The sequence below is a fragment of the Onychostoma macrolepis genome, chromosome 04, assembly GCF_012432095.1.
Source record: "Onychostoma macrolepis isolate SWU-2019 chromosome 04, ASM1243209v1, whole genome shotgun sequence".
Taxonomy (NCBI): Eukaryota; Metazoa; Chordata; class Actinopteri; order Cypriniformes; family Cyprinidae; genus Onychostoma; species Onychostoma macrolepis.
Genome location: NC_081158.1, coordinates 9,413,397 through 9,434,419, shown reverse-complemented (window position 1 = coordinate 9,434,419; position 21,023 = coordinate 9,413,397). Strand labels below are relative to the sequence as shown.

The window sequence follows — 21,023 nt, the reverse complement described above, 5'->3', positions numbered from 1 at the left end:
GTATTTGATTTCATCAGCCGATGGCTCGATTATCAGGATTTTTGTGCAGATTAACATTTTGGAAGGGAAAGCTGGTTAAGTAGTCTCAATGGGTCGCGTTTCAGTCACTATTTCATATTCATTCCGTTGTCTGACAACAAAAAACAGTAAAATATATAAATGAAAACAGTTTTATTGAGAATTTAGCTGCATCAAAATACAGTATGTGGTCACAGAGAGAGGCGCAAACAAATCTAATAATATTAATCCATATTTGTCCATGCCCTTGCTGATTAGAGTATTAAAAACTAATTTAAGGTACATTTAGAACAATTAGTAAAAATCTGCGATTAAGTTGCAATTAATTACAAGTTAACTCATGACAATCATGTGATTAATCGCGATTAAATATTTTAATCGATTGACAGCCCTAATATATATATATATATATATATATATATATATATATATATGGGTCGCGTCAATTTAAAAAGAAAAAAAATAGGGTCGCTCTTAAAAAAGTTTGAAAACCACTGATCTAGGGCACCCCCACACATTGGGAATCCAGTCTTGCTTTCAAAGCCATCAATGATAGCTTGCATGTCTGCCTAATTTTTTGGCCTTATCACATATTTCTTCTTAATTTGGTGCCTTGTACACTTCCCAAAATGTGTCACATGTTGTGCTGACACCAACTCCAAATAAACTGGCCAAATAAAATGACTACATATTTACATGTAGGTCTATTCGCATAGGATTAGTGAATAATAATTTTTAAAAAGTAATTTTCCCAGACTTTTGTACAGGCGGTAAAAGTCCCCTTAATCTTTACTGACATTGTCTGTAATGATTACTAAGATGTCACATTTGTGTGTGTGTGTGTAATATATATATATATATATATATTAGCAGATAATTGCACTAGAATCTAAATAGCAATAGATATTTACACTGTAAAAATAGTATAGTGAATAATAGTTAGCTGCCATCCGTTTTAGTACATTATAATATGTTATTATAGCATTTTATATAAGTACTACACATATATGTAGTACTTATATAAAATGATATAACAACATAGGCCCTACTGAACATAAATTATCATTTTTATTAGTTATTAAATAGATATCGCCTTTTCAAAAATGTCCTTAATTTTATTGAAAATGAATACCTTTTTCTTTCAGTTTAAGAATTTTAATTTTAGCCTTTTAGTTGTTAAACTATATATTTGTGCAAGAGAACTCTCAACTCTAGAATTACCACTACAATAATAACATATTTTTTGTTGATAACTAGTTTTTGTATTTTGCCAGAACTTGTTTGCTGTTTTATAACAGTTATGTGACTGCTCCAAAATGCCAGGAGATAAAAATCCATTTATCTTCATGGCACTCCGTGGTTTTCCATACTTTAGCAAGATGTAACTAGTTTTAGCTTCATTTGATATCAGTTTCTCTTTTAAACTATGTTAAACAGTATAATTAAGTACCATGTCCCCTTGCTCAGTGGAAAGAATAAGTCTGTGAACCCTTTTTGGATTTAATATCTGGATTTCTGCGTTGATTACTCAAAAAAAAAAAAAGGTATATAGGCAAACACAATCTGACGAAACTAATAACGCACAGGTGTATTTTTCAAATTTGTATTAAAGGCATTGAATTCTAATTGAAAAGACAAGTTGGAAAAAGTAAGTAAACTCTGTATCCATGGTAAGAAACCCTGTGTAGAAAATTCTGGATTGTTGCTACTTTGCAAAGGAGTGAAAATCCAGCCAAGATCACTAAGAACTAGTGCTGTCGATTTAACATATTAATCTAATGAATTAGTTATGGGAAAATAATGTGTTAAGATTTTTATTGAAATTAATGCAATAACATCACAATTCTTGCCAAAATGGCCTGATATTTCACAGAATTCATGATGTCCTTCATACAGTCATGACTTCCATTTTGTGTAACAGTAAAACACCCCCATAACGGTACTGATCCACCTCCATGTTTGACCATGGACATGGTGTTCTGCTTATAAGCTTTGCCTTTTGTGCACCAGACATACCACTGATCTATGGGGTTGATAAAGTTATCCAAATGATTGGATAGACGTGTTATCCACACGTCTATCCAAATGAATTTTAGGATATTCAAGCCAGGCTTTATGTTTTTTTTGGTCAAGAGTGGCTTTTGGCAAGGTATCCCAACATGAATGTCATCTAGTCTGGCAAAGTGTCTAGTGTTCTTCATATCTTCTGCACTGAATTGATTTTACTCCTTTCATTGGGTCATCTTGAAAGTCTTCGGCTATACATTGCGGTTTTTCTCAGTTGCTCTGATCAAACATTGTATTATATTGATACAACACATTTTAAGCTAAGGAATAAGGCTGCCAGCTGTGTCTAGGAACTGTTTAATGTATTAGAAATCTTATGACACTTGCTTGCATTGATAGACATCTTTAAATAGAGCAGCTACACCTCCACCTCTCCTAACATCTCTGCATACACTAATAAAATTAAAGTTAGGAAGGGCTGTTTCATTTAGAACTGTTGCACTGCAGCTGCCTTCTAGCCACGTTTCATGTAGAAACATAAAATCCAAGTCAGTGATCAGAAAATATTTATTTTTAAGTGAGTGAATGTTTAAAAATGCTAACTTGATGGCATTACTTTTTGTCCCCACAGCAATCTTAGTTTGACACATAATATAAAGGCACTTGTACTGTTGCCATAGTTGTTACAAGTTGATCTTTTTCCTTAATTCTCCATTTTCACTATGTGGTTGTGGCTGCCATGTTTTAGTAATGAAAGCATCTGGTTGGTGAAGCTTGCTCGCTCTCATTGCCCTGGTAAACAAAACAATAGAAGCCCAATAGAAACCATCACAGAAATTCTAATGGTTTGCATTACAATACCATTATAAACCATTAGCTTTTTCCAGTAAAACCCATTACAAAATTCCTTTTCGTAGTGTGTTTTCGGCATTTTTCCAATAGGATTTAACATCCATCCAATAGAATCCATCACATACCAGTAGACACCATTATAGTTTCCATTAAAACCAATACAATTTCCATTATAACCATTAAAACCATTACATTTTCTATTGTGTTTTGGCCAGGGTTCTAACACAGGGTTCAGCCTGATCAAGAGTTGTAAATATCAAACATGTTCAATGTTTATGATTTGGGATCGGAGAGACTTCCACTTGATCGGAAAGAATAAAATAATCATAATGACACCACACAGTTGAGGATTTTTTGCACAGAAAGTCAGTTCAGGCAGGACCACTTTGGCAAGTTACTTTGAGTTATGGAACACAAGTTATCTTTGGCGGTATGGTTCCTTATGGGGGTTCCTGCTCCATAATTATTTGAACATACAAGAGCTTTAGCATTAACCCCCAAACACAATGAGAGGTATTAACTCGCCCAAAGAAGAAACCCCCAAAACCAAATCCATGTTCCATTCCTGTAAAAGAGAAAAGACAAAGGGAGGGATTGAACATCAGGCCCCTGCAGTTATAGCAGCAAAGGGGTGTTCTCTCCAGTGGGAGAAAAACAGCAGCTAAAAGAGCAGCAGGCCCCTTAATACAGTACCTGAAAAAGATTAGAGATGCAGAAAACCCAATAGAATTTGGCAGCTTAGGTTGCCAGCTTGCAGCAAACACGTACTGCAGCCATAGAAGCAAGCAAATTAACTAGGTCAGAGATCGCAGATTCAACCTGACCTAAAATCTTCAACATCCATAGAAGCTCTATAACCACAGCATATAAAACTCAAATCAACACATCAGTTACCGGTTTGTTGCCTCCTATTGACATTGCGCTCATTGTGTTACGTGTCCTCAATCTGACAACCCTCGTGAGCGTTGACAAGTCCCTTACCGATACATAGACTTTAAGTTTTAGGCAACAAGCATATTACTTCTTAATCACAACATATGCAACAAATCAGAGAAGCTTAAGAAATAGCATTTCCAATAACCAGATGAGCCATAAGCAGCAATAAAGATTATTTTACACAGAGCAGATGCTGATGTCTCTTTGTTGCTTGGTCCCTAATTGTTGCTGAAACATGGAAGTCAGTGGAGGTCCAGTACGGTCTGAGAAAACATACAAGATAGATATTGCTGTCCAAATTAAACATTGTCCTAAAGTCTGTCCGTTGCTGCTGGACTATGTGTAATTAACAGAACTTAAGTGCGTTTTAACATTTTTCTTTATTCTTATCTTTAATTTTGGAAATGCAGCAACCAGTCCTGTTGATGCTCATCGTTTGCAGATCTCCATTGAAGCACTCTTTGTGAGCATTTGTCAGAAGAAGCACTTGGTCTACCTTTATAGACAGAATTGTATGTATTAGTAAATGTAAGTGATGCAGATGGAAGTTATATTGGTTCTGTTCATTAAATGCCATGGCAGCTCTATTGTAATACCACTGTTTTTGCTCTTATTACAGATTGCAACAAAAGGTGTCAGAAGATTAGTCAGAAGATTGCCCAAGAAAAGAAACGCTTGCTAGAAGAGATCCAGAGATACAACCAACAACCTGATGGTGACCCTGTGGACACAAACTCAGTTGTGCAGAAACTCTCCAACAAAGCAGCAGAGAGCATGATCTGGCTTTGGCAGGAACAGAACATACTGTAGGTGTTGTATGAAGATTTATCATTTTGTGTTTATTTAAAATGTATCATCATCCATTTTTTTTATTAATGTATAGCTAATATTTTCATTCCTTCAGACGGTGTTGACATTATCACCAAGAAGAAGCTCTTTGACCAACTAATGCTTGTCTCACGACTGACAGAAGAAAAGCATATCCTTGTGAAGGAGATGATGGCAGCACTGTCAGCACCTTAAGGACCTTAGCAAAGGTCCAGTCACTGATGGGTGCTGTGTAAATCAAACTATCTGGCTTTATGCACTTTAAATTTCTTTGGTCAAACTATTTTCAAGTGAAAAGCAAGCATGCTTGTATTGGCTCACTTAATTTCTAGCGATTATCGCCGATTTGATTGCACAGATACTATTTAAACTAAACTGAGCTAGACAATGACATCTCTGAATTCAATAATGAAATGCCTTTAACTGAAAATTGAGTGTTTAATCTTATCATTATACATTACTGACACTCTGTCCTCCAATTTGATACTGTTAAGGGCTTTGACACAATCTGTATTGTTAAAAGCACTATATAAATAAAGGTGATTTGACTTGACTCAAGAACTAAGGTTAAATGGCCTTCAAAAATTATTTTATCCAATTTTTTTAAATTATTTTTTCCAATTTGACTTTGTATTTAATATTTGTCTTAACATGAATAAGCTTTCTCTGATAAAATGTTTAGTGTGACAGTAATTTGATAACTCTTCATGTGTGGACTTATAGGCTATCCGAATGGATTCACAGAGGAGGGGTCCAAGGGCCTCATCAGCCTACTTAAGAGAAAACTGCATGACCTCAGACTCAAACAGCAGACTGTAGCATGCATGTACAGAGGCATTCTCGAATCAACTCCTAGGCTGGTGGAAGAGGAGGAAGGGGAAATGGAGGAATAAATGGACTGGCAATGTGACATCAGCTCTGAGGATGAGGATGATAATGATGCAGAGGTTGACTTGGGACTTAAGTCAGACTCGAGTCACAGTTGTACCCCACCGCATTCAAGCAGGCTCGGGTAACCCCACTGCTCAAAAAACCTACATTAAACACTTCACTTACAGATAGCTGGGTCATTCCAATGAAATTGGTGCCTTTTCCACTTGGAAAAATTGAAAAATAAAATAAGTTTAATTAACATTTTTTAAATATCCATGAAATGAAGACACCTTAAAATGACAAGAAATTGCATTGTGTCATCTCAGACTATGTAATTTATTATTTTATGACTATTATTGTACCTCATGTTTTGTTATTTTTGTCAATCCTGTTACTGACACAAGCATTACTAGATACTATAGTTTAATTAGAACTGTGTGATAGTTTTCACATACATGATCAGCATTTTAGTCCCTCCTTTCACTGGGATTGTTTCCAATTTTGGATTTTTATTTTATTTAATTTTACATTTGTCATTCAGATGACCAAGAACATCCTAATTTAAGAAGATTTTTTTTTTTTTTTTTTTTACAAGAGAAATGTTAAAAAAGGGCTTTGTCCAAAATAAAAAATAGTTAAACTTACAATGGAAAAACCTGGAAGGCTGTATCAAATGTCATTCTTACATGAAATTGAACTGTGGCTGTTTTACAAATGTACATAACAGATTTTCAATGAAACATATTTGTCAATATTAATACTAAACTAATATTATTGTATTTGCTCATTGAACCGTTTATAGAACTATTAAACAGTCGCAATGGGGAAAACGTTGAGTGATGTTGCCTAACTAATTGTATTTTAAATATAAAAACTTTCCATTTTGAATTTTTACCTCAGCATGCTGAGTTTCTTAGTGTTGCGTGTTTTGATTTCTCCTGGAGATGCTGCGTGAACCTCGCCTCAGCAGCGCAACCTTATACTGTCAATAGATGCATTATATACAGTAGCTATATCCACTATTCGCCACTTACTAACTAATCATGTTACGTGTCTGGCATTAATGAAGCGTTAATGTTGAGCCCTGGAGTCTATGTGCTTAGCCCCAGACGGCCCCGGCCCAATTTAAACCCTGGATATAAGTATGAATTCAGAAAGAAAACTTATCTCTTGACTGTCCACCATCGTCCAATTCCAATTGTTCCTGCTCTCTGTCTTCATCCTCATCAGGAGGATGGAGCCGGTGTACAACCCACGTAATTAAGATAATTGCGCAAATAACTGCAATTGCAGGTTTTCAAACAGAGATGGCGACAAAGAGGCAAATCTTATGGACTGCAGCTTTAAAGAGATTTAACAATGTTAAACATTTAGGCTAATTAATCTTATACCGTATAAAGTGTTGACAGTGTGACTTTGTAATGAAATCATCCTTCAGATGCTCATTTTAACAGGCGTTTATTCAACTAGATAATTACAGCACATTGAAAAATATACATACCCAGGAGAATCGATACACTGCTTCGATGAGCACTTCTGGAAATAAATGGCAGAACATGCTGAAAAAGTAACTTTTAAAATATTTTGTCATCCTAAAAACAGAGCGCTGTGTAATGGAGTGCAGCAGATCAGTGAAAGAATTTCAAATATCGGGGGACAGACTGGTCATTTCTAATTACTGGGGCGGGACTAGTCCTGCTCAGATGGTTACGGCACTGATAGCCTAATTTAATAAATAAATAATAAAAAGTGAAAATAAGTACCACATTAAAAAAGTAATGGCGTTCAGGCCTGGATGTGTAAAGTACAGTACAGTATCTGCAGGACACCAGCAGCACATGTGCGGCAGCGGTACAGTAAGCATCTCTCTTTGAACCACCGAAAGCGTCCAGCAGATTATGTGTGCTGTCTGAATCAAGTGTGCATTATTGATCATTATTCTGATAAAAATATTTTCTTTGTGCTCAGTTTAATTTCTGCAATATAACACAAGTTAAGGCAAGAATGTTCACAGCCAAGCAATCCTCGCTCTCATTAACACATAAAGTGTGTCTATTCCAGAAGCAGCACATTCATATTTCCATTTATAGAAATTCACTTACATTTACATTTATGCATTTGGCAGACGCTTTTATCCAAAGCCACTTACAGTGCATTCAGGCAATACTTTTTTTTTTTTTTATCAGTATGTGTATTCCCTTAAATTCACCTTAAATTCTATAGAATCTTTTAACTTCTGGATAATTATGGCATGTATTGTGTCTGCTTAACTCCATTCATGAGAGCGGTAGGCCTATATTTAATCTGAATTTGTAAATATAAAGCATCCTGTTTACTTCATCTCTGTCACACAGTAAAAGTGTGTAGAGTCCAGTCCAGAGCAAGTGGTGCTGCGCACATGATTACGCCGATTATTGTTTATAAATCCCGATCTGTGTGTGACAAGGTTTATAGATCAGAGTTACATGAATGAATTAAATTATGAAGAACGCTGATTGGAGATGCTTATTTTTTTCAAAGAGAGGATGAAACAGAGCTGACTTTGGCAAAAAGTGATGGGGACATGAAGCCACCCGTCCTGCCCTCAAGTTATACCTATGCAAAACTGTCATGGTTCTCCATTTTTTCAGCTCTTCTTCCCAATCAGTTCACACATAGAGTCTACATCTCTCATTGATTTTGGAAGAGGGTCTTCTCTCTCTGCTGCTGTCTCAACTGTAGTTCATCTTTCATTCACAGCTCTTCCTGATCAGGCCGCACATACAGGTATGGAGCCCATCTCTTTTGCTGCTGTAGGAAGTAGGCCTTCTCTCTCAGGGCAAGGTCAGGTTTGAGTCCTCACGTGAACTGCTGCCAAAATTCTTCAGTCACCACCATCTAAATGCTTATAAAAAATAAATGAAACATTAATGCTGCTGCTGTTGTTTGATAATGTGTTAGTCTACTACTAAGAATGGTTTCCTTATGAGATGTTTTAGCTCTTGTATACAGGGCCATCTAACTGGTGCGGTCGCACCGGGCCCCGCGGCGAACGGACAGAGGGGGACCCCCTTCTCCCATTTTTGAATAGAAGATGAGGGTTAATTATTAAAGACTTTAACACTGTATATAATTAATTATTGGTCAGCATTTATCATTATTGCTCATAAGTGTTGTGGTGGGCTAGTAATGCATTCTGGGGTAATCTTAATTTCTAAGCAATAATTACCATTACCATTATAAAATCAACAGTCTTCTTCAAAGCAAGATGTTTGAGCTGCTGATCGATGCCTGTTTTGTGCAGACTCAAGCTCAGGGAAAGATGGTTGTATCTTTAACAATGACTCACGATAATGACAAAAAAACTACTTAAATGAGTTTGCATACATCGTAGTATGAGATTATATACAAAGGGGGAAAAAATGATTAAATATCTTTGTATAATCATAATAAATATAACCATAATGCATCAAAAAACTGCATTTATTGTTGTTGTTATTTATAAGCCTGAGGGATAAGAGTTAAATTAAACAAGAAAAAGAGGAAAACAAAGGAGATTTAAGCCAGTTTTGCATGTGGATGAACTATTTTGCACATAAAATAAAGAAATTAATAACATATTCAAGAGATAATGATTTTGGGTCATATTAGTAGAGTTAAAAATATAAAAACGTAAATTGACCCAAAATTTATTGGTTATACTACAATCACAATAAAAGGGCAGCTGTTTCTTCAACAAGACCACAAAATGAACAAATTTCATCAACATCAAAATATGAACAGATAGATGAAACCTGTCGCTCATATCTTTTAAGTTGTTGCGCTTGTTAACGTCAACATGGATGATGTCTGGATTGCATTCATACTTACCAAGATTTGGCTGTAGAGTACATACTCTTTTTAGTGTATTAAAATGAAGTACTCGTTGAGTATGCGGTTTTGGACGCAGCGAATGTGTGTGCTCAACTCAGTTGTGCAGGGAGCTTTTTTGGGAGGTTATGAGGAACATCTTTTGTTCTACAGCTCAATGTAAGTTTTATTTATTTTGTAACTCTTGTGTTTGTTATTATTGTGATTTTTTTGTGTTCTGATTTGTGTTTTGTATATTTGTTCAGAGGGTTTTCTTTGGGCCACATTGTTCATTGCTGAACTGTTAAACCATCGTAAGATACTTACCTTTTACTTTAACTGTTTTGGATTCATGAGAAATTGACTTCACTGCTGCCTGAATGTGTTGGACTGAAATGCTTGATGTGATATTTTGCTGATATATATGCTCTTGTATCTTTAATCTACACTCCTCTTGTTTGTATGTTACTGACTCTCAGTTCAAATCCACTTAGCTCTGCTCTTGGATGAACGGATCTCCTTCGTTCTTTATGTGACCATAAGAGAGCTGTTACAAAGGTGGATCAACACCTGCAGACAGTACAAGCAACAACTTAGGGTAAGGAGTTGGGTTGCATGCAGAGTGACTCAAATAACACCTGCCAATGTCAAATTAATGATTTAGACACATTTATGGACTGTGTCTCTCATATCGACGAGACTGAATCTGATCCAAATTCCTACTTGCTGTGTGGGAATATAAATTTTCTCTCATGAATATTATCTTTTCATATATTCATTCTATATTTGATCAGTTTATTCAGTTATGTATTTTTACAAGAATATTCATCTTATGATTCTCTTATGATTTTGGCTATGATTTACAATTTCTGAATATTATATTCCATTTTTATAGGAATATTCGGTTATACTCATTTATATATTCTAGAATACTCCTTGAAGTTTAATTTAGGTCATCCAGTACCTGGTACATTTGACAAAACAACAGTCTGCGTAATATATTTTTTCCTTCGTTTAACATATAAAAAGGTACATCTTGTTATGTTAATGATGTCTGAACCGGATGATGGAAACTTGCCAGGTATTTTTATCCATGCACGGATGTTGCTTGGTTTGTCTTTAATTTTCTTGGTATTAAGCGCTCCCTTCTAAGAGTTGATATGATATTTAGCCTAGTGATATTTGAAGATTTGCAGAGATTGCCGTTTTTGCTCCAAGGATGTAAAACCACAAACCAAGTTCTCTATTTTTAGCTGATTTCTACCTACTGCATTTCACAGGTCATGCCACTGTGACCTGGTCCTGAACTTAATTCAGCTTAGGTAGGGGAACAGCTGGTGAGACGTAACGGATAAAATCGTTTGACATTTATCGATCGGACATAAACATCCTGTGATGTAGTAAAAGGATGTCTCAAGTAAATACACACGTGGTCAGAATTGTTGGTACCCTTGGTAAATATGATCAAAGGCGGCTGTGAAAAATGTGCATTGTTAATCCTTTTGATCTTTTTTTTTTTTTTTAATTCACAAAAATCTAAGATTTTATTGGATAATAAGAATTTAAAATGGGGGGGAAATATCATTATGAAATAAATGTTTTATCTCAAATACAAGGACACAATTACTGGTACCCTTATTATGAGTAAAATATCTGAAATATATTCACAATTTTGAGCACTCCAGCCATGGCTTCCTGTTTCACAGAAATATAAATAGGAGGGAAAACAAAGCCCAAATTTCAAATTAATCACCCATCACAATTACAAAAACCAAAGAATATATTTCTGATGTGCAGCAAAAGATAATTGAGCTTCACAAATTAGAAAGTGGCTTTAAGAAAAGAGCTAGAGCAGTGAAAATTCCCATTTACACCATCAGGGCAATAATTAAGACGTTCCAATCAACAGAAAATGTTACGAAACTGCCTGGAAGAGGACGTGTGTCTATATCGTCCTAATGCACGGTGAGAAGGAGAGTTTGTGTTGCTAAAGACTCTCCAAGGATCACAGCTGGAGTATTGCAGAAAAAGGTTGAGTTTCGGGTCAGAAAACCTTAAAGGGGTCATCGGATGCCCATTTTGCACAAGTTGATATGATTCTTTAGGGTCTTAATTAAAAGTCTATAACATACTTTGGTTAAAATTTCTCAATGGTAGTGTAACATTTTTTTTTTACCCTGCCAAAATCAGCTGTTTTCAGCAAGCCATTTTTTAGTCCATGTTCCTTTAAATACTAATAAGCTCTGCTGACCCCACCCCTCTCTTCCTGGAGTGACAAGCAGTACTGTTTACTTTAGCCGCGAAACTGGCCAACTAGCACATTATTAGGAAAGGTGATTTGCAAAGACTCATAAAAACCCTTACACTCACTTCTGCAGAGGAAGCTGGATCACGAATGATTCGCGCGAACAGTCATTTAGGCAGATTGGGGATCGGCGCATTCACTTCAAAGCACATAACGTTAATCCTCTGTGTCTTCAGTGGCTCAGATGTCGGGAGTAAATGACGACTGCTATATTCATTATTACATCCAACAACAAAACACCTCAATCGTTTAATCAGAGACATCTTGTCTTTCCCTGCACTGAAGTCGACACAATGGCAGTTGGACTGTTTACAGCTCACTCAGGGTTAGTAAGGTAAGGTAAGGTAAGATGGCCGTATCAATCAACTATCGTGGGAGGGGCCTGTACAGAACTACGTAATTCTGACAGGAGTCTCAGAACAGCTTGATTTGAGAAAGGGGATTTTAAAATAGGGATTTAAATCAAACCACTGGGTGGATTTTTATCATTATACAATGGATGTGTACACACACTTCCAACACACATTTATGTTCAAACAACATGAAAAGTGAATTTTGCATCCGAAGACCCCTTTTTAAAAAATTATCAAAGAGCACCTACATCACCACGTTGTTTCGGAGGGCTTCAAGAAAGAAAAAAAGAAAAAGAAAAAAGAAAATGCTTTCACCAAAAAACAATCTCCAGCAAATGGCTCTGGCTTCTATGGTCAGATGTAACTTAAAAAAAAAAAAGCTGCAGCAAACACTCAAGATGGGTTTGGTGAACACAGGAATAAAAAGTACCCCATGTGTACAATGAAATATACTGCTGTATTTTTGATGTTGTGGGCCTATATTTCTGCTGGAGGTCCTGGACATCTTGTTTAGACACATGGCATCATGGATTCTATCAAATACCAACAGATAAAAAATCAAAAAGTGACTGACTCTGTTAGAAATCTTATAATGGGCCATGTTTGGATCTTCCAACCGAACAATAATCCAAACACAAACCTTAAAAACAACACAAAAATGGGTCACTGGGTACAGTTAATTGTGTCCAATGTGTATTAGAGAAAAACATTTATTTCATAATGATATTTCCCCCCCCATTTTAAATCATTTTTCTCCAATGAAAGGTTAGATTTTTGTGAATTTTTTTAATAATAGATCGAAAGGATTAACAATGCAGATTTATTTCCACAGCCTTCTTTGATCATATTTACCAAGGGTACCAATAATTCTGACCACGTGTGTATATTACTCCAACTGGATTTTCAGACAGCTTCTTCTCTTTCCTCTTATTGCATGCTTTGAAGATCTTCATCTCTCGGCTCTTGAATATTACTATACTCAGACTGTTAGACTTTTATCTTAGTTTTAGCAGAATATGTTCAGTTTGGATATTGTAACCATTTTTAATCTTTACTTTTAATTTCCATATTTTCTATTTAATCATCTGTAGTCTTTATCACTTATACTTGATTTTGGCAATATTGCGATTAAACTTTACCTCATGTAAACGCAATACTTCGATCTAAATAATGCGATTAAGCTCATAATCGCAGCAAGCATAATCGTATTAACATAGGTGGTATATGCCGATTTTAATCGAAATATACAGACATGTAAACACCTTAATCGCAGTATTGCCGCTCTGACCAAAGTGCGCATGCGCTTGTGACATATATGAATGGCGTGACACGCACCTGTAATAATACGCAGATTAAAAGCGATGGAGGGGAAGAAAGCATCGCATTTCTGGGGAAAACTCACTGCCACCAGTCTCTGTTTCTTACCCTCATCCACAAACGAGTAGAACGCGACGGCAGCGTAGGCAAACGAATTGCCATCACATTTCTATGGCGCCGAAAAAGCGTGGAATACAACCATACAAAAGTCTTTCATTAGACGTAAATAAATTAAAACAGCAGCCAGTAACACACCTACTCTTTCTGAGTCCATCATTTGTGCTGTCCAGTGGGGTATGTGAATAATGGCAGTAAAAGAATTAACCACAATTCTTAGCGAATAATAAGAATAATGGAAATTGAATGTAAACGGGAGTAAGAGCTTTGCTCCTGACATGTAAACATCATAATGCGATTAAGTCCTTACTCTGATTATTGTATATAATCGCATTATTCGTGCGCATGTAAACGTAGTCATTCACACGTTAGAGCTTCAGGTCAACATTGTTGCTGAACTCTTGTAGAGAGGCAAACCATCACAGTTCTGGCCCGTTCTAGGAACGCTGCAAAATATCAAACAAGAGGAACCAGTGACAATAGGTTTATTTTGTGGCACATGTAAACCTACAACACTAGCTGAATCTTGAAGACTACATCTCTGAAATAAATGAATTAGCTAATGGATTTGAATTTAAATGCGTGTTGTTAACTTTTTCAAACTCTCTTCAATGGTTTGTGATGCACCTGCCCGTGCATTCCTGAAAAATGTTAAAGGTTACACAGGTTATCATCGATATGAAAATGCACACAGGATGGTGTGTACCCTGAAAACAGAATGACATTTCCAAGAAACAACACGCCTTTAAGAGCTAATGAGAGTTTCAAAAACAAGACTGATCATTCTGCAGCCTTCAGCCAAACCTGGACTAGCAATTACAAAGTGTTTTTGAACAAATTAGGTGAATGATTCACTGAGCTATTCATAAAAACATTAATTTGCTTCATTCCTGAGTGAATCAGTGGTTTTGAACGGATCAGTTAAAGGATTCAATAACTCAATCATTATATCAGCACAATACTGTAGGGCAGAGGTCTCAAACTCAATTCCTGGAGGGCCACAGCTCTGCAGAGTATAGCTCCAAATCACGTCTACTTTTTAGCTGGATCCAGGTGTGTTTGATTAGGGTTGGAGCTAAACTGTGCAGACCTGTGGCCCTCCAGGAATTGAATTTGAGACCAGTGTGTAGGGTATCATGATACTACTTGGTATCGTGATATTTCAGCTGATATAGTGTCGTAAGACCTAATCCTAGTGCACTGCAATGCACTTCTACAACGAGTTTTCCAATGACGCTTCAGGTCTCTTTGATACGTGAAACTCTCTTTACACTGAAGACACATGAAAGGTCTCTCTCCAGTGTGAACTCTCATGTGAGTCTGAAGGTTTCCATTAGATGTGAAACTCTTTCCACACTGAGTGCAGGTGAAAGGTCTCTCTCCAGTGTGAATTCTCATGTGAGTCTGAAGGTTTCCTTTAAGTGTAAAATCCCTTCCACACTGATAGCACATGAAAGTCTTCTCTCCAGTGTGACTTTTGACATGATTCTCAAGGAGTATATTGTCTGTAAAAGTCATCCCACACTGATGACATGTGAAACAGTTTTCTCTTGAGTGAAGCATCATGTGCCGTTTAAAGTTTGTTTTGTGTCCCAAACTCTTTCCACACTTATCACATGTGAATGGCTTCTCTCCAGTGTGACTGTTCCAGTGATACCTTAGGTTAAGTTCTGTTGTGAAACTCTTTCCACACAGTTTGCAGGTGTACGGCTTCACTCCATTGTGAATTCTCATGTGCCTTTTAAAGCTTCCATGTCGAGTGAAACATCTTCCACACTGAGGGCAGGTGCAAGGCTTCTCTCCAGTGTGGATGCTCATGTGGCTTTTTAGGCTTCCTTTTGTTCTGAAACTCCTTCCACACTGCTGGCAGGAGAAGTCACTTATAGTTTTTTTTTTTTGCTGTTTTTCGTGAGGAAGTCTTTTCAGTCTGTGAGCAACTAAATGATTTTTCTCCAGTTGTGAAATCATGATGGTCTTTCTCTTGTGTTTCATCCAATTCTTCATTCTCCTCTTTTATCGCCATCAGGTCTGAAGTGAAAAGAGACAAATACAAGTTAACAATGACAAAACAAAAGACATCAAACATTTAGGCATGTATGCTGAATGAAATACCCACTAAGCTCAGAACCTCTTCACCATATTGTTTACGCTTTAATTTGTTTTCAGTCAGGATTTAAGCCTCATTGTTTATGCTTATTAAATTTATAAACAAATAACTTACATTTGGCATCTAGTCATGGCATCTTTCTACAAGTGCTATTAGATTTTTCACAACTCAGACTATGACATGTAAGGGATAATCAACGGCTAGATCCTTTAATGCATGACATGGAGGCAAAGAACCACCCAACACGAAATCCTGTAATGCACAGCTAACCATTGATTATCCCGCTCATTCCATGGTCATTTGCCAAGTTATAGACGAGTTAAAACTAGTATTGCTCTTTGTAGCACAATATTTGACCAAATGAGTAATGAGTAAAAATTACAGTTATTTTCATCACTTACGTTCGTTAGCTCTAGCATTCTGCCCGCTTCAAATCAGACACAGAGTTGAAATAGTGCGGTAAGACCACATTTATTTGAATGAATTATAGCATGCATTTCAATTAATTATCGAGAGAGAGATGACAGTTGTGTGTACCTGCATGCTGCATCTGCGCGTCTTTCTCTACAAACAATTACTTCAAAAACAGCAATTTTACCACCTCGTTGCTGGGAATATAATGTAGCAATCTTTTTTTTCATTAATAAAACTCTCGGAGAAGCGTTGACAACAAGTTTATGTGTGTGTGCAGCGCAATCTGTGATCTCAGACCTCTCTCTCTCTCTGTGTGTGTGTGCACGAGCGAGTAAGTGAGTGATGAGTGCTGGTTAGTGTGCATCAATTAAAACAGCGCATTAATATAGAACAGTGATTAAACTGACTTGGAACTACCTGTGCATTAAATGGTTTTACTGCATACCTGCCAGCCAAACGGAATCCAGTATTCAGACAGACCATGGAATGTTTTATCACACAAGTATGGAGTGCCACAGGGCTCAGTATTAGGTTCTCTTTTCTTCTTGTACGTTTACCCTGGAAGTCATTGTCCTTATATTTTACTATTATGGCAATGATACTCAACCTCTTCTTACTCAACCTCAACAAACTATACATCTCTCCAAGTTAGCAAAGTGTATTAAAGGTATCAAATATGGGATGGCTAGTAATTTTTGTGTACTAATTCTGACAAAACAAAAGACCAAAAAAATCTCCACACATCTAGATCCAAATGGATGGATGTAACAGTACAGTACATTTTTTTTTTTTTTACAATCCCAAGATGAACGGAGGTCTTACGGGTTTGGAACGACATGAGGGTGAGAAATTCTGGTCATTAATTATCATTTTTTGGTGAACTATCCCTTTAATAATGTTTAAACTTTATCGTTTAGGCTAGTACTGGCCTAAAGCACACTTTATCGAAGTACTTCGATAGAGTGTGCTTTAAAGGTAGGGTAGGCAATTTTGGAAAGGCTAGCGATAACAAGCTAGCTTTGAAAGCAAGATCACCACCCTCCCTGAATAATCACTTTGCAAAGCCGCGCCTCCTACAAAACACATGAACGCGCTCAGGCAGACCAGAGACTAACCTGCAACAAGATGAGAGACAGCGTTGGTGAAGGACTGAGAGACAGCACTGGAGAAGGATTGAATGCAATGTTGTCAGATTACCCCATGTCTCATTCACCAGTGAGAAAACTTTGCAATACAAAGCACATAATATTACAATAATAGTGCCTTTCATTCTCGCTGGAACGTGCCGATGACGTATCATGTCTGTGCAAACAGGGTGCGCAGAGGTATGCAAATACATATTTGACTGACAGGCAGGCAGGACAGCCTATCATAACGCTCGGACCGAACATTTTGATTAGACGAACATTTTATGGTCCTACGCCTTCCAGACGATATAAATACATATTAAAAAAAATTAGACCAATTAACTTTGTGATTGCTATCAGGATGCGAAGAGACTTTCAACCAGCATAACAAAAATGTTTCTGAAGACAATCACCTATTGCACCTTTAAGCAATAAATGGAAAACAAAGTTACATTTGTTACACAAATTTTACAATTACACAAAAAAATGATATATAAAGAAAGTAAGCAAAGAGGACTCTTTATGATCACTGGAGCTGTCAATCACTACAGTTCAACAATAGCACCAAAACCAGCATTCAATCAAAGAGCCTATTTCTTGGAGCAGTGTAAATAGCGTCAATTGAGATGCCAAACACCTGCAGTGAAGGCAGGAGTGAAATACCTGTGGTCAAGACAGACAGTTCTCATATCTTGTAGTGGGTCAGCCACATACAGTATGAGATCAAAGGTGGATATTGTGTGATTTAGGGTTCACACAAAGTGCTTAAATTTAGCTGTTAGAAATGTAAGGTCTGGAATACCTGGAAAACCATTTTGTTTTGTTGAAAAGCGCGTGGAATTAAAAAGCTATATATATGCAGTTTGCAGGAACAAGAAACTATGGAAGCCCGTTTCTGCCACTGAATTTAAAAAAAAAAAAAAAAAAAAAAAGGTAATTGCAACTTTTTTTTCTCACGATTGGGAGTTTACATCTCGCAATTGACTTTTTCTCAGAATTGTGATACAAATTCGCAGTTCTGAGAAATGAAGTCAGAATTGTGAGATACAAACTCAGTGGGAGTAGATATAAATATAACGGACTGCATTTACACTAAGTGCAAATAGCCCGCCTTGTTGGCTGAGGCTATTTACACTAACTCCGCCCACCAACGTGTGACTGGAAAAAAAACTGTCACTTATCAGTTTCAGTGGCGTAGATGGTAAGGCGCGTGCATCTTAACGCTATCGACCCGAGTTCGAACCCACCTTTTGCAGAACTTTTTTTTCCTCCTTTTTCAAATCTCATATCGCATCGGAAAGGCATTTATTTCAATAAAAATGTAAGAAATAATCAAAACATTGAAAATAAAGTATCGGGTAGGGTTAGGGAGGGCTTTATTGACCCAGTAAGGTAGCATCCATTTAATAATTTGAATTAAAATTATAATTTACACTCAATACGTTATTATTGCGTACTGTTCTATAATGTACTGCAATACTGAGGTGCAGATAATTGCCACTATTTGCAATAAGTAGTATAAATAGCAGAAAATCTTGCTATTTTAACACAGAATAGAATCTATGCCGCTGCCTAAATATAATGCTCTGTCAACAACATTCATGATCTTGGCAACTGTGATAGTAAAAGCATACTAAAGTTTTCAAAAGAGGTCCACATGTAATACTCATCTCATAGGCAAAGATGTTACTCAAACACAGAAGTGGACATTTAATATTACAAATGGTTTCTTTGCATTTATTTTAGATTTATTATCAGTAATGGCTCGCAGTTCACATGGGCAGAATGTGAATGATTATGTTCGTCTGCCACCACCAAAGACCCTTTTTGACTCAGGAAAGACCCTGTTAGGACACTCATTCCTTAAAAATATCATTCACTTCTGTAGAGCTGGACATTTTAATAAGAATCAAATGAGCAAGTTCAGCTTTGAGAATGAAAACCAACCTGTTTTTTCCTCACTGTCTTCATTTTTGACTCTGAATGTTTCTTCAATCTTCATGTCTTCACTCTCCTCTTTAATAAACACCATCTTTGTTTGTGTCTCAGTATCTTCAAGTTTGACTCTGAATGATTCTTCAATCTTCATGTCTTCACTCTCTTCTTTAATAAACGCCATCTTTATAATGGTATGTTTAGATTGACAACAATTAGTAGAAAGTAAAATACAAACTAAATCTCTGAATGCATCTCAATCAGCTTTCTGTCAGTCTTATTGACTCCCTTAACAGTGCGCTGACTACTGAACTACAAAGAACACAAACTAAACATTTCATATATTCACTTATAATTGTTTTAAGTGCATAAATGCCACCCATTTTTATTTAGAGGTGGTTAACATTAAAACAAGACATCAAAGTTAATATACCCCTTAATTTAGGTATCACAAAGTATTTAGATTATGTTACTAAAATTAAGTAATCTAACGAAATACGACACAAAATGCTTTTTAAAGCATTATTTTGTAATCTGTAAAATTTAAAAGTAGCATTCCCTTTAAAACGGTGTTTTCTCGTTTCATTTAAACTATTAGACATCATGTGGTGAATCAAGCGAAACACTGAATCATTAGCGAATCATTTGCTTCAGTTGATTGACTCGGAAACAGTGAATCATTAGCGAATCATTCGGTTCAGTTGATTGACTCGGAAACACTGAATCATTAGCGAATCATTTGGTTCAGTTGATTGACTCGGAAACACTGAATCATTAGCGAATCATTTGCTTCAGTTTCTAAAAGCTCTGCTTCTCTGGTCTTCTCTTCTCGACTGAACTCTGTGACAAACTGCTTCGTGATAAAATGAGCAAAACGAGACGCACCTTGTTACTCTCGTGTGAATAACGCGCTTTACTCGCACAAAATAACGCGCACTGATGTTAGATAATGCATTACAATGTTACATTCAATAATAAAGCATTTCTTTTACAGTTCCTAAAAAATATGAAATTACCTGAACGGTTTGCTGTGACTTTAACGCTGAATGCTTCAAAACACTGATCTTTCCTCAGCCGAGAAACACAGCAGCCGCATGACGTCACAGCTCCACTCCAAAATAAAAGCCCTCATCCTAAAATTACAAAAGTGCGCTGAAATTCACATGCAAGTAATAAAACACATAGGCAGCATTCAGAGTTGAATTCTTGGTGAAACACATAATTAAATCCACGTTGTTTAATCATGTGCTGAAAATAAGTAGCAATGAAAGCATTTCACCCACATCTGTCTGTCTATCTATCTATCTATCTATCTCAAGGGTCTTTTTTCTATAACAAACCATTTTTTCCATTTTTTGTTTGATGGATTTTTTTTTTTTTTGGAAGAGCTTCAACAAAAACAATTATTCGCTAAAATTAAACCTTGAGCCACAAACTAAAAAAAACAACAACAATTGCAGTATACATATTTCTTTGTGGCAACAACAACTTATTTCTAATACTATAAAATGGTGAATGTATAATTTTAGTCTCAGGATTTGAAGCGGGTTTTACCCTAGATGTTTTACTAAAAGCCTCTTCTTCTACTTGTGATGAACATGGAGTCCCTGTAACACTTCAACAAGTGTCCAGTTGAAGACAGGTCAGCTTTATGGTAATGAGCAATTCAATTACAATATAAAATCAGAATGTTTCTAATTTGTATACACCATAAAATCATTACATTTCTGATACTGGTCTACTTACATTGTCATTAGTATTCAGTTTCAGTTATTAAACTGAATAGATGATCTCTCTCCAACATCAATTTAATTTTGATCTACAAATTCTTTATGATTTTGAAATATTCAGCAAGTTATTTCCAATCCTGTAATTTGAATCAAGATACAGAAGTTTAACAAATGCTCTGTAATTTATCATGACTTTACAGTTGCTTACATTTAGATATAAGACTAGATATAAAGCTCCCTTCAGTTCATCATATACTTTATTATTTGTTTTCTGAT

The 21,023-nt window shown here is 36.2% G+C and overlaps 1 protein-coding gene and 1 long non-coding RNA gene across 3 annotated transcripts; both read right to left on the bottom strand.

Annotated features, from left to right (window-relative positions):
• Window positions 1-12,799: 12,799 nt before the first annotated feature.
• Window positions 12,800-15,306, bottom strand: LOC131538825 (gastrula zinc finger protein XlCGF8.2DB-like). The gene has a single exon (XM_058772974.1). It carries the CDS (start codon window positions 15,250-15,252, stop codon window positions 14,569-14,571), a length of 684 nt encoding a protein of 227 aa, XP_058628957.1. The 5' UTR covers window positions 15,253-15,306; the 3' UTR covers window positions 12,800-14,568.
• Window positions 15,307-15,331: 25 nt separating this feature from the next.
• On the bottom strand, window positions 15,332-20,872 carry LOC131538843 (uncharacterized). Of its 2 annotated transcripts, none has more exons than XR_009270698.1 (3): window positions 20,764-20,872; window positions 20,034-20,150; window positions 15,332-15,462 (listed from the first exon to the last, which is right to left on the bottom strand). It is a non-coding gene; the product is annotated as an uncharacterized LOC131538843 (long non-coding RNA). The 2 variants fall into 2 exon arrangements; XR_009270697.1 differs by lacking the exon at window positions 20,764-20,872 and adding an exon at window positions 20,572-20,639.
• Window positions 20,873-21,023: the final 151 nt, after the last annotated feature.

Bases quoted from the DNA above. Each gene is read 5' to 3' on its own strand.
- LOC131538825 (XM_058772974.1), bottom strand. From the start codon at position 15,252: ATGAGCATCCACACTGGAGAGAAGCCTTGCACCTGCCCTCAGTGTGGA.